At 44.8% G+C, this 14,034-nt stretch overlaps 1 protein-coding gene across 4 annotated transcripts in view; it reads left to right on the forward strand.

Annotated features, from left to right (window-relative positions):
- The window catches only part of pak1 (p21 protein (Cdc42/Rac)-activated kinase 1), a 58,151-nt gene extending 44,470 nt beyond the window's left edge, over window positions 1–13,681 (forward strand). For all 4 annotated transcript variants that reach the window (XM_080772498.1, XM_080772501.1, XM_080772499.1 and 1 more), the window contains 9 exons: window positions 488–722; window positions 4,869–4,932; window positions 5,451–5,499; window positions 6,413–6,525; window positions 7,054–7,171; window positions 7,689–7,788; window positions 10,279–10,475; window positions 11,250–11,387; window positions 12,237–13,681. In XM_080772498.1, the coding sequence (XP_080628624.1) occupies window positions 488–722; window positions 4,869–4,932; window positions 5,451–5,499; window positions 6,413–6,525; window positions 7,054–7,171; window positions 7,689–7,788; window positions 10,279–10,475; window positions 11,250–11,387; window positions 12,237–12,323 (1,101 nt within the window). In that variant the 3' untranslated portion in view covers window positions 12,324–13,681. The remainder of the gene's footprint in view (window positions 1–487; window positions 723–4,868; window positions 4,933–5,450; window positions 5,500–6,412; window positions 6,526–7,053; window positions 7,172–7,688; window positions 7,789–10,278; window positions 10,476–11,249; window positions 11,388–12,236) is intronic.
- Window positions 13,682–14,034: the final 353 nt, after the last annotated feature.

Genomic DNA, 14,034 nt, shown 5'->3' on the forward strand with positions numbered 1-14,034 from the left:
GGTTTCCATGTAGACCACTGTTATAGTCAGGTGCACGCACACACACACACACACACACACACACAGCTCCTTTATCAGAGAGCTTGGCGGATGGGTAAGTGTCTGCCACTGTGGCGCCGATGCCGTTACCATGGTGACAGAGTGGCTTTGTCCACCTTACTGGAACTCCCAACACGCACACACACACACAAGTGCGCGATAATGCTGTTAAAGTCCAGTGGTGGAAAGCAACTATGTACTAATTTTAGTACTGTACTTTACTTAAGTACTGTACTTAAGTACAATACAAAGACTGGTCTAACATCTCGGTGTCTGTCTCTTTGTGACTGCCTCGTCTGTCTGTCTGTCTGTCTGTCTGTCTGTCTGTCTGTCTGTCTGTCTGTCTGTCTGTCTGTCTGTCTGTCTGTTGTCTGTCTGTCTGTCTTCATTCACACCTGTAATTGGTTCAGACCGTATTTGACCTTTAACCTCTCTCTCCCCGTCTCAGATATACACCCGTTCGGTGATCGAGCCCCTCCTCCCCCCCTCTCCTCCCCCGACCAAAGACGCGGCCACCTCGCCCATCACCTCGCCCCCTCCCTCCTCCTCCTCCCCCCCTCCGTCTGCAGAGGGAGGGGCCAGCACTAGCCCCGCCCCTGCCCCGGGCCCCTCCCTGCCCCGCCCACAGGACAACAAGACCAGGAAGAAGAAGATGTCCGACGAGGAGATACTGGAGAAGCTACGTAAGAGACCACACGCACACACACACACACACACATGCGCGTGTGCTCGGACATAAACACACACACACTAGAGTTGCTCCGATTGATCGGCCGATATTCACTCAAAATGACTCGGTCGGCAATTTACCCGAGCTGGTGTCTTTTATACCATTTAAGTTGCCTGAAGAATGTTCGCAAGACCGAAATGTTGCCTGACTCTAAACAAAAGCTTGCAGTGTGCGGTCCTCTCTAGCCTGGATCCAGCCCAAAGACCCCGCCCACTCTCTGAGTGGACTGCATCTTTCTTGAAGCTTCAAGAAAGCTACAGTCTGATAATCAGGCTAGGTCCTCTCTCCTTCTCCTACACGAATACCATTTAAGTGGAAATAAAGTCAATCAGATATATAGTATAATATCGTTTTGCATCTTGCGTGGATCAAAGGATCCTGGATGGCTTGATTCTATAGGCTTTAAATAATTGATATGAATATTTTTGTAAATCTCTATGGGGAAAAACGAATGGACGATTTTCAGTGCGTCCACAAAAACCACGCCCACTGCTATGCTTCATAAATGATAAAACAATGCTCCAGCATGATCCGTCGTAGCACGATGATAAATAGGTTGTGTGGGAGAGAAAAATATAAAAAAATAAAAGGGCTACTGGCACAGAGAGACACATGCTCGTCATCTGCAAGTCATTCCTTTATTCACTTAGAAACAGCAGGTCTTTATTTAGCCCAGTTCACACACCAGTCACATGGAACGGTAGAACATATAGCAGCTCCAGTCCAGATCTAATTGATGTGTTTTAACCCATTTTGGGGCGGGAACCCCTTTTGGTGTTATATAAGCATACTTTAGCTATTGAAAAATAGCAGATCTACAAGCTCATAGCGCGTCACCGAGTGCCGCGCTATGAGCCAACGTTTTGTAACAGAAAATGTTTGCTTCTGGGGGGGTCCCTGCTGGAACAACATATGTTCAGATTGGGGTCGGTAGCAGATTACATAATAATCTCGGGGGTCCTTGACATGATAATGTTTGAGAAGGACTCACATAGAAACATGGGTTTTAAGAAAACTGTCAGGATTTAGAAGACATTTGTAGAATTGTCCTCAGGTCTAAACGGGTCATAATTAACGCGGTGTGATGAGGACAGAATGTTGGAGTTTCTGCATTGCCTTTCTTATAGTCAAATGCTAACGCGACTTAGCGTGAGGAATTCTTGCTTGTTATTTCCTATACAAGTCAATGCCTTGGCTTAAAACATTCATTCCGAAAAATTGTCATTTTCAATTTACATAAAAAAAAAATTGCAGATATACAAGCGCGTCACTCAATGCCAACCTATGAGCTTGTATATCTGCTAATTTAGAAAAATCAAATTTGTGCAAATATCTTTGAATATACACATTTTTAAAGCGATTCTTTTTAAACTCAGGGTTAGGGTCTGGGGGTCCCTGGAACAACATTTATTTATGGGGCTTCCTTGACGTGAAAACCACAATTGATAATGCCTGTTGCAGTGGCAATGTAGATGAGCATACATTAACATAACATAAAAACATCATGCCCCAAAAGCTTTTTTATTATTTTTTATTATTGATTTAATTTTTTGTTCTCTCTAAATAATAATTATGCAAGTATGTATTTTCTTAAACCATGCCCCCACACGCTTCTCCAGACGTGCTAAGGTCCCCCTCTACTGGTAAGATCTGGATACTGCAAGTCTGGCTGTCTCTAGTCTCCACTGACTGACAGACCTGCTACAATCCACTGTAGTCTGTCCCCCCCATATCCCCCCCCCCCTCAAAAAAAAACCCTCACGTCTGATTGGTCTTCCTCTCCTGTCTTTCTTTATATCCGTCCAATCTCTTGTGGTTACCGAGTGACTCGGTGAAAGTTGCCATGTCTGAGTTATACTCTGTTGCGCGCCACGTGGCACACACATATTGCTGATCTACGACACACAGTGGACTTGTAGATCTGCTGTTTTCCCGGTGTGTGTGCGACACGGGCACGGAACTATACAGGCCTATTCATACATAGTCCAGTTTTCGGTGAAGAGGTTGACCACTGTAAACTACATATATACAACATGACGTCACTGACATGGTCACCACCACCACTCACACAACACATTCTCTCTGTTTTTACTACCGAAAAACTGGACTATGAAGAATACGCCTTTAAAGGAGAATTTCGGACTAGCTTTATTTGTTGTTGTTACGTCCCCACCAAAGAGGTCCAGGTGTTATTTTGTGCAAACGTGCATTATTGGCTATTTCCCCTAATATAAGTCCTCAATGGGGGTTGGGTTTTTGTGCTAATTCGCTTATCTAAATAAGTAGTAAAGTGTGCCGCTTGGGATACTATTTACATTATGAAGAGAGGAATTAGAGAGCGAATTAGCACAACAACCCAATGCCCCATTCAATTCAATGCAATTCAATTAAATTCATTGAGGGCTTATGGTAGGGGAAACAGCCAATAATGCGCTTTTGCACAAAACAACACCTGGACCTCTTCGGTGGGGACGTAACAACTACAAATAAAGGTAAAAAAGCCTTCTAGCATGGAATTCTCCTTTAAGTATAAACCGCCTGGCCCTTGTCTTGGACCACGTGTGTTCCCGTCGTGTGCAACTCTCGCTCAACCCGAGAGGCCTGCTGTGTTCTGTTGTTCCATTCTGCTGTCCCGGACCGGGCCATCTGTTTTCTCTGCTTCTCCTTCTCTCTCCTTGGTATTCTCCGTCACTCCGTCACCACCAGACAAGCATGCTCCGTTGATCTAAACCCAGTGTGACGTGCGTGGAATTCTACTCTTAACCCATTCTGACCTGAGATCAGATTCACACGAGGTTTCCACTGGACACACACTGGTCTGATTAACCCATTCTGACCTGAGATCAGATTCTGAAAATGTCAGACGCTCTTCGATTTTTCAAAAATAGCAGACCTACAAGCTCGTAGCGCGCCACTCGGTGGCGCGCTATGAGCTTGTAGATCTGCTGTTTTTCAATAGCTAAAGCATAACATGATGCTAACACCAAAACGGGTTCCCGGTCAGAATGGGTTAATTCTGCTCTAGTGGGCTCTATGCATACACATTTTTGGAAAGAGCATGGGGGCACCTTCCCCTCTTCCCTACTTCCTTCACAGGTGTTACCGCTGATACGTAATGAGACCCGGAAAATAAATCCCTGTTCATTTTCTTCAGACTTTTCAGAAAGTATTTATTTAAAGACGTTTACGCCGCGGACAAAGCCAACTCTTGTCGTGACAAATCATGACCATAAACACAATGTTTTGGGCCAAACAAAGAATTAAAAGAAAGTAGAAAAAACATTTTTTTTCTTGTTTTTCTTCTTTGTAATTATTTGTTTGGTCCAAAATATTGTGTTTGTTGTCATGATTTGTCACGACTCGAGTTGGCTTTATAAAAGGTCTTTAAATAAATGCTTTATGAAATGTCTATGGGAAAATTAGGGTTCATTTCATTTGAGTGGGTTCCAAATGGCCCTGTGCAGGTGTGTAACTCTGAGAGTGTACACGTTTTTTTTACACTCTCAGAGATATGAAATTAAAAACGTTTGTTCACAATAAATGGAACAGAGCCTTAATTACTATCATTGGTAACACCTGTGAAGGAAGTAGGGAAGCGGCCTGGAAGTAGGAAGAGTTATTCTGTGTGCATAGAGCCTATTGTTGTGTGTTCCACGCAGTAAAATCCACCAGTGTTAATTTATCCAGTTGTGGGACTCTTGAGACGTACAAATGGAGGTCCATTTGGTTCTGTTTGTAAACGATCAGAGTTAAATTAGCCATCAGGATTTTTACAGTGCGTCACAGTCCCAGTTCTGCGGTGATGTTCTCTCTCTCTCTGTGTGTGTGTGCTGTTGGACAGTTTGAGTCCCTCACTCGCAGTCCACAGATGTAATGCTCCTGGTTGTTCTCGCTTCTTGACTCTTTTTCTTTGATTCTCCCTCTCTCTCTCTCCCCCCTCCCTCTCTTTTTCACTCTCACTGTGGTATTTCTGTCCTTCGTTCTTGTCAAATCCTCTATACGTTACTGTCTGTTGTTTTGAGTCGAAGTCAAATAACTCTGCTCACTCATTCTCTCTCTCTCTCTCTCTCTCTCTCTATCTCTCTCGTCCCCCTCTCAGGGAGCATAGTGAGTGTGGGAGACCCCAAGAAGAAATACACACGCTTTGAGAAGATCGGACAGGGGTAAGTAAAGTCTGTCTGTTTACTAGAGGGGAGCTACTGTATGGAACCTTCTGATATTGGCCTGTAGGATTGCACTAGTCTTGTGTAGACAGACAACCAGAGCTCTCCGCCTACTGTGGGCGTCAGTCTGAAGACTCAGCCGGAACCCCCGGGTGAGTCTTAACCGGCAACGTATGTCGACTAACGAGACGTCAGACTAGCGCGGGGTCCTTGACATGAAAAACTGTGAGAACCACTGACATAGAAACATAGGTTTTTCAGGATTTAGAAGGCATTTGTACAACCGTCCTCAGGTCTAAATGGGTTAAGATGTAGCCCCTATCAGTAGGTGATGGCAGATCTCTGAGCGTCTGCAATCTGAGAACCCATCGGCAAATTGTGAAACAATAACGGCGCCATCTTTTCCTTTTGCTGACGTGATTCAGCAGTCTGTCTCCAGAGAATAGGCTACATGAATGAATGAATGATTTCAATGTTTAATTATTTTATCAGTGCATTAAAGTTGTGTTCGTCCACAGAGCCTCTGGAACGGTTTACACTGCTATAGACATCGCTACTGGACAAGAGGTACAGTAGATGCATTCTCTCTCTCTCCCTGTGTGTGTCTCTGTCTCTCTCTCTCTCTCTCTCTCTCTCTCTCTCTCTCTCTCTCTCTCTCTCTCTCTCTCTCATGAAATAAATGACTAGAATAAAATGTGTGTATTTTTATATCTATATTCCAATCTTAATGACTTCCTGTCAAACTAAAACATGTGTGGGTGTAATCACATCGTCAAGTACCGACCAGTTTCAACCAATAATATGCTGACAAGCACCTGTCAATCACTCTTCCACACAACCGCTGTGATTCATCGTGGTGGACACTAGAGGGTGCTGCTGCTCTGCTGAATGTTATTCACCAATGCATGGTTGTGTGTGTGTGTGTGTGTGTGTGCCAGGGGGGCAGTCAGACAGATATTTTGTGAAGCCACTGAGGAAATCGGGATTTCCTGAAAGTTCATATAATGGCCTGTTGTGGCGCTGTCATTGGACCCAGAAAAACCCATAGCCCCATAGAAGTCCATGTATTTGGGCCCAACTTCACCTAGACTGTATTACCTTAATAAACATGGTCATGAATACTTTCTGCTTCCAGTCACTAGTTTAAAGTCTCATTTCTAATGTCATAATATTCTTTTTGGAAAATTATGGTCCCATTTATTTAAAAAATGACCATAAAGTCGCGTATGTTCTGAGGGGCGTGGCTACCGTTACAGTCTATGATCGGGATTCCCCACCCACTCGAGTCAAAATAAAAACCAACGGAGAAGAAGGGGGGGAAGTCCCGCCTCGTTGTCTGGGCCAGCCAATGGCCAGCTGGGCTAAAACGGATCTAGAAAGATGGCGACTTACAATACAAGGACTGACAAGGATTTGACGTTCATGTTAGACCCGGAGAACGCTTTGTCCATATTTTTTACAGTCTATGGTGTGTGCGCAGGTGGCCATTAAACAGATGAATCTACAGCAGCAGCCCAAGAAGGAACTGATCATCAATGAGATACTGGTGATGAGGGAAAACAAGAACCCAAATATAGTCAATTACCTGGACAGGTACGCACACAAACACACACGCACACACACACACACACACACACACACGCACACACACACACACACACTCTCACTCACTCACTCACTCACTCACTCACTCACACACGCACGCACGAGGTAAAGCACTGAGCCAGCAGGCGTCAGTCGCTGTGGCAACCATGCAGCATCTGAGAAACACGATGTATGGTTACCACGGTTACCTGTCCTGCTCAGAGACAATGATGGAACGCACGCACGTAACTGGTGGTAGTATGGTCATCACCGTGTGTGTGTGTGTGTGTGTGTGTGTGTGTGTGTGTGTGTGTGTGTGTGTGTTTTTCTTCAGCTGGTTGGCTGTATGTGGAACACGTTTTAGAATGACTACACTGAAACATCAGCGTAACATTTTCAGTAGTGATATCTTATTTCTTTCTTTATTTCATGTGAACTGTGTGTCGTTGCCATAGTTACCTGGTGTGTGATGAACTGTTTATTGCTGTTGCCATAGTTACCTGGTGTGTGATGAACTGTTTATTACTGTTGCCATAGTTACCTGGTGGGGGAGGAGCTATGGGTCGTTATGGAGTACCTGGCCGGAGGGTCGTTGACGGACGTCGTCACGGAAACCTGCATGGACGAGGCCCAGATCGCTGCTGTGTGTCGAGAGGTAACGCACGCACACACACACACACACACACACACACACACACACACACACACACACACACACACACACACTGCATGCACGAGGCCCAGATCGCTGCCGTGTGTAGAGAGGTAGCGCACACACACACACACACACACACACTGCATGGACGAGGCCCAGATCGCTGCCGTGTGTCGAGAGGTAACGCACGCACACACACACACACACACACACACACACACACACACACACACTGCATGGACGAGGCCCAGATCGCTGCCGTGTGTAGAGAGGTAGCGCACGCACACACTAGTGGAATAAAAGTACAATATTTGGCTCTGAAATGTGGAGTAGAAGTAAAAGTGAAGTTAGTACAAATACCTCAAAATTGTACTTGTAACTTTATTACTGCATGCTAGGTGGTAGCATAAGCACACGTAACGTACTATGCTTCACTCTATGCTCCTTGTTTTAACCAGCTCATAATGTTAATGTTACTGTAAACGGTGTCTCATTAATGTTAATGTTACTGTAACAGTGTCTACAAGCTCTGGAGTTCCTGCACTTCAACCAGGTGATCCACCGAGACATCAAGAGTGACAACATCCTGCTGGGGATGGACGGCTCCGTCAAACTCAGTACGTAACTCTGCTGTCCCTGACTACTGTATTACAGTAACGTAACTCTGCTGTCCCTGACTACTGTATTACAGTAACGTAACTCTGCTGTCCCTGACTACTGTATTACAGTAACGTAACTCTGCTGTCCCTGACTACTGTATTACAGTAACGTAACGCTGCTGTCCCTGAACTACTGTATTACAGTAACGTAACTCTGCTGTCCCTGACTACTGTATTACAGTAACGTAACTCTGCTGTCCCTGAACTACTGTATTACAGTAACGTAACTCTGCTGTCCCTGACTACTGTATTACAGTAACGTAACTCTGCTGTCCCTGACTACTGTATTACAGTAACGTAACTATGCTGTCCCTGACTACTGTATTACAGTAACGTAACTCTGCTGTCCCTGACTACTTTATTACAGTAACGTAACTCTGCTGTCCCTGACTACTGTATTACAGTAACGTAACTCTGCTGTCCCTGAACTACTGTATTACAGTAACGTATCTCTGCTGTCCCCGACTACTGTATTACAGTAACGTAACTCTGCTGTCCCTGACTACTGTATTACAGTAACGTAACTCTGCTGTCCCTGACTACTTTATTACAGTAACGTAACTCTGCTGTCCCTGACTACTGTATTACAGTAACGTAACTCTGCTGTCCCTGACTACTGTATTACAGTAACGTAACTCTGCTGTCCCTGACTACTGTATTACAGTAACGTAACTCTGCTGTGCCTGACTACTGTATTACAGTAACGTAACTCTGCTGTCCCTGACTACTTTATTACAGTAACGTAACTCTGCTGTCCCTGACTACTGTATTACAGTAACGTAACTCTGCTGTCCCTGACTACTGTATTACAGTAACGTAACTCTGCTGTCCCTGACTACTTTATTACAGTAACGTAACTCTGCTGTCCCTGACTACTGTATTACAGTAACGTAACTCTGCTGTCCCTGACTACTGTGTTACAGTAACGTAACTCTGCTGTCCCTGACTACTGTATTACAGTAACGTAACTCTGCTGTGCCTGACTACTGTATTACAGTAACGTAACTCTGCTGTCCCTGACTACTGTATTACAGTAACATAACTCTGCTGTCCCTGACTACTGTATTACAGTAACGTAACTCTGCTGTCCCTGACTACTGTATTACAGTAACGTAACTCTGCTGTCCCTGACTACTGTATTACAGTAACGTAACTCTGCTGTCCCTGACTACTGTATTACAGTAACGTAACTCTGCTGTCCCTGACTACTGTATTACAGTAACGTAACTCTGCTGTCCCTGACTACTGTATTACAGTAACATAACTCTGCTGTCCCTGACTACTGTATTACAGTAACATAACTCTGCTGTCCCTGAACTACTGTATTACAGTAACGTAACTCTGCTGTCCCTGACTACTGTATTACAGTAACATAACTCTGCTGTCCCTGACTACTGTATTACAGTAACATAACTCTGCTGTCCCTGACTACTGTATTACAGTAACATAACTCTGCTGTCCCTGACTACTGTATTACAGTAACATAACTCTGCTGTCCCTGACTACTGTATTACAGTAACATAACTCTGCTGTCCCTGACTACTGTATTACAGTAACGTAACTCTGCTGTCCCTGACTACTGTATTACAGTAACGTAACTCTGCTGTCCCTGACTACTGTATTACAGTAACGTAACTCTGCTGTCCCTGACTACTGTATTACAGTAACGTAACTCTGCTGTCCCTGACTACTGTATTACAGTAACGTAACTCTGCTGTCCCTGACTACTGTATTACAGTAACGTAACTCTGCTGTCCCTGACTACTGTATTACAGTAACGTAACTCTGCTGTCCCTGACTGCTGTATTACAGTAACGTAACTCTGCTGTCCCTGACTACTGTATTACAGTAACATATCTGGATTTATAATACTAATGTCTCAAATGTACCCATATTATGCTTTACATGGGGGCAGGAGAAAAACTACTTTTTTTAGGCTTAAGAAGTTTGAGAAAGTTTTTTTTATTACGGTATAATTATCTGGATTAGGATATTAGATATGGGTTACACCATTGTTTTAGTAACACTGTTGTACATACTCTTAACCAGCAGAGGGAGCTGGGACTCTTTAACACAACCTTCTTGTTAATCCCACTGACTAGCTGTTATGGAGGCAGAAGTATGGAAGCCCTTTGGCACCACTGAATCATCTGAAAATATGTTCTATTCGCACTTTAAATGATAACTGTATACAGTATAACTATACAGAATTCAGGCCCTTTTGTTCAGAAACAGAAATCAGCCCAAATAGAAAAGATGCTGTTTTTATTTATTTATTTTTTATTATTTTTACTTCACTCACCAGGATGCCTCCAGGGGTCTGTATATGATCAGATATTTATGCTTGCCTGTTCTAAAGGGACACTAGTGTTCCAGTGGTTAACGCTCTCTCTCTCTCTCTCTCTCTCTCTCTCTCTCTCTCTCTCTCTCTCTCTCTCTCTCTCTCAGCTGATTTCGGGTTCTGTGCCCAGATCACTCCGGAGCAGAGCAAGCGCAGCACCATGGTGGGCACGCCCTACTGGATGGCCCCGGAGGTGGTGACCCGCAAGGCCTACGGGCCCAAGGTGGACATCTGGTCCCTGGGCATCATGGCCATCGAGATGGTGGAGGGAGAGCCCCCGTACCTCAACGAGAACCCGCTGAGGGTAAGACACGAAGCGTTAGGGTTATTGTTTAGTGGTTTAGTGATAGAGCTTCCGTTGCTCCGGACTGTTTGATAGAAGCATTTATATTTTACTCATGATCAGAGGTTCCGTTGCTCCAGACTGTATGACGGAAGCATTTATATTTTATTCATGATCAGAGCTTCTGTTGCTCCAGACCGTATGACGGAAGCATTTATATTTTATTCATGATCAGAGCTTCTGTTGCTCCAGACTGTATGACGGAAGCATTTATATTTGTACACATGATAGAGCTTCCGTTGCTCCAGACTGTATGACGGAAGCATTTATATTTTTACACATGATCAGAGCTTCCGTTGCTCCAGACTGTACGACGGAAGCATTTATATTTTTACACATGATCAGAGCTTCTGTTGCTCCAGACTGTATGACGGAAGCATTTGACAATTGCGAGTGTCAACAGTCTGGCCACGCGAGACTACGGGTTCAGTGTCTTGCTCAAGGACACTTACTTGGACACAAAGCCAGGCGGGGCTCAAACCAGGAACCTTCTACAAAATAGCGGAAATAGTTGGATCTACAAGCTCACAACAACTATTTCTGCAAATCTTAGATTTTTATTTTTTAAACTTATGGACAGTTTTCGACATGGAAACGATTGATGATTATGCAAAAAGAATTTGTGATTAGGTGATTGTAATAATTGTCTAGGGTGTTTCTTGGGTCATGGAATATTCTGGGTTACGGTCAGGAGAATGTTGCACCTCTCTGACACCTCCTTGGCTCCCCCTACAGGCGCTGTACCTCATCGCCACCAACGGAACTCCAGAGCTGCAGAACCCAGAGAAACTGTCGTCCATCTTCAGAGACTTCCTGAACCGCTGTCTGGAGATGGACGTGGAGAAGAGAGGCTCCGCCAAGGAGCTGCTGCAGGTATGTACGCTGTGTGTGTGTGTGTGTGTGCGTGTGCGTGTGCGTGTGCGTGTGCGTGTGCGCGCATGCGTCCGTGAGCACACGTAATCAATATTAACTGTACATTTGCATTGTTGAACTTTTCAAAGCAGTTATAAAAAAAGCCTTACAGTACATAATGCCTTTGCACAGCAACACTGTAAAAATAAATTGAATAATCTACCCAAAACCTTCTCCTAGACATCTAATGAAAAAAAATTACTTTTCAAGTGACCTACAATCTGCATGCTGTGATGCATTGCGACTGCGAGCATGTAGACCTGGTATTTTCAACGAATTCTGGAACAAACTGTGTGTGTGTGTGTGTGTGTGTGTGTGTGTGTTTTTAACGGTTTTAAAAACGCATGAAAACGTCTGCGAGTCGTCGTTTTAGACTCATGGTCACCAGGTTGGAGAGGAGGTGAGAGCGGCCTCATATGGTAGCTCTCTGTAAATAACACAGAGAGCTATGGATCGTATCAGGAGTTATATAACGACAGCGGTGCCTCGTCAATAAAACACATCTCACGCTCGTGACCGAGTGACCCTGCTAAGATCAAGGGTTTAGACCAGGGGGGAATGAAATGTTCCCTGAATGCTGAAACTCTCTCTCTGTCTCTCTCTCTGTGTCTCTCTCTGTGTCTCTCTCTCTGTGTGTCTCTCTGTCTCTCTCTCTGTGTGTCTCTCTGTCTCTGTCTCTCTCTGTCTCTCTCTCTCTCTCTCTCTCTCTCTCTCTCTCTCTCTCTCTCTCTCTCTCTCTCTCTCTGTCTCTCTCTCTGTGTCTCTCTCTCTCTCTCTCTCTCTCTCTCTCTCTCTCTCTCTCTCTCTCAGCACCAGTTCCTAAAGGTGGCCAAGCCTCTCTCCAGTCTGACGCCTCTGATCCTGGCGGCTAAGGAGGCGGCCAAGAACAACCGCTAGACAACTCCTCTGTCACACCTCCTCTCTCTCTCTCTCTCTCTCTCTCTCTCTCTCTCTCCTCCTCTTCAACACTCCTCCTCTTTTATTGGTGGAGGGTCCGGGTGGCTGGCCAATGGCACTGCAGGACTCTGACTCCCGTCGATGAAATATGTCTTTCACTATAGTAGCCACCGACCTCAATCCTTGACCTTTGAACCTTAGTTTGACTTTCCCCTATGCCTTGACACACACCCTCTGCTACGTGGAACATGAAAGACTTTCCATTTCATTTTTTTAGGGGGGGGGGAGGGGGGTGATTGAACCTTCGACCCCGCCCGCTCCTTCTCCCTCCCTTCCTCACACACTCGCCGACCGGCGACATCGTTATCCTATTTTGCGTAAAGTTGATGTTTTGGTCGTTCATCCTACACTCCCCCCTCCCCCGCCCTACCCTGATTGGAGGAGAGTGCCTCACGGGAGCAGCCCATGCTGCAAAGACTTGCGGGAAGTTTTGGGGCTCGCGTTTTTTGGGGAGGCCCGTCTGTGAACAGCACCGCACACCTCTGCAGACTGAGTTTGTGTGTGTGTGTGTGTGTGTGTGTGTGTGTGTGTGTGCGTGCATTCGTGTTGTCATTCATGCGTGTGATTTTTGTTAATTTTTAGGTTTTGGTCTTGTTTTCTTTTTTATTTGGGTTTTCATCCCAGTTTTATACCGGTCTGTTTGCCCCGACTGCGTCATGGAGTCTGAAAGCGCTGGGTACTTTTCTTTTCTATTCTTTTTGTCTTTGTATTCTGTGGAAGTTCTTTTTTTTTTTTTAGGTACTGAGTTGATTGTAGCATTGCCTACTGTAACTGTAGTGGTTGACGCAGTGCTGATGACTTTGGGGTTGTGGTGCTACTGTCTGTCTCGTCTGCAGAGTGAGTTGTCTGTGTGTTATAGATTATTGATGATAATCATGATTATGATGACTAAATATTTGGCACACCCAGAGCCGTGGACAGACAAGCAGGGAGGCAGGCAGGCATGTGATGTTTTTTTGTTTAGAACAAGTTAATGTGCATTGCTGGACCCCAAACTCCTATTGTTCAAATGCTATGTTCAGTCACTGAACCTGTTTTGTTTTACATTTTCAGACCATAATTAATATTTGTGGAACTTAGAGGAGGTACAGGTTACCTTCAGGGTATACATACAGGATCAACATCTTGAAGAACCTTTTCAAATATCGATATTGGTCCAGATGTCAAACATCTGGACATCAAGACAACCGTGTCTATACAAAGATGTCAAACTCTCCTACTTACGTCATACGGAGAATATTGACTTAATTCAACAGTGCAATGAGTCAGTATACTGTAGGTATCGGAGCTGGAATTTGTATTTAAAAACAAAATCACACTCGTGTGAAGTGAGGGGCACCCCCTGTATTTATACTGTTTGTTTTACTGCTGCCCTAAACAAACGTTAAAAAGTCCATAGACTTGGCTGCCATATGACGTCGTTTTCAAAAGCCCTGCTTTGTGGAGGCCAGCGCCCCTAAAAAACACCCACCAGCCACCATGCACTGTAAAAAGTTGATTTAATTCTGACTGTGTACAAATGAACCCTTGGGGTACGACACTCCACCACCCCCCCCCTCCCCAAACACCCCTCTATCAACGACTCTGGGAGTGGGACACATTCTCCTGGGTCTGGGAGTGGGACACATTCTCCTGGGTCTGGGAGTGGGAC

The sequence above is a fragment of the Protomyctophum bolini genome (assembly GCF_963924005.1).
Source record: "Protomyctophum bolini genome assembly, chromosome: 9".
NCBI lineage: Eukaryota > Metazoa > Chordata > Actinopteri > Myctophiformes > Myctophidae > Protomyctophum > Protomyctophum bolini.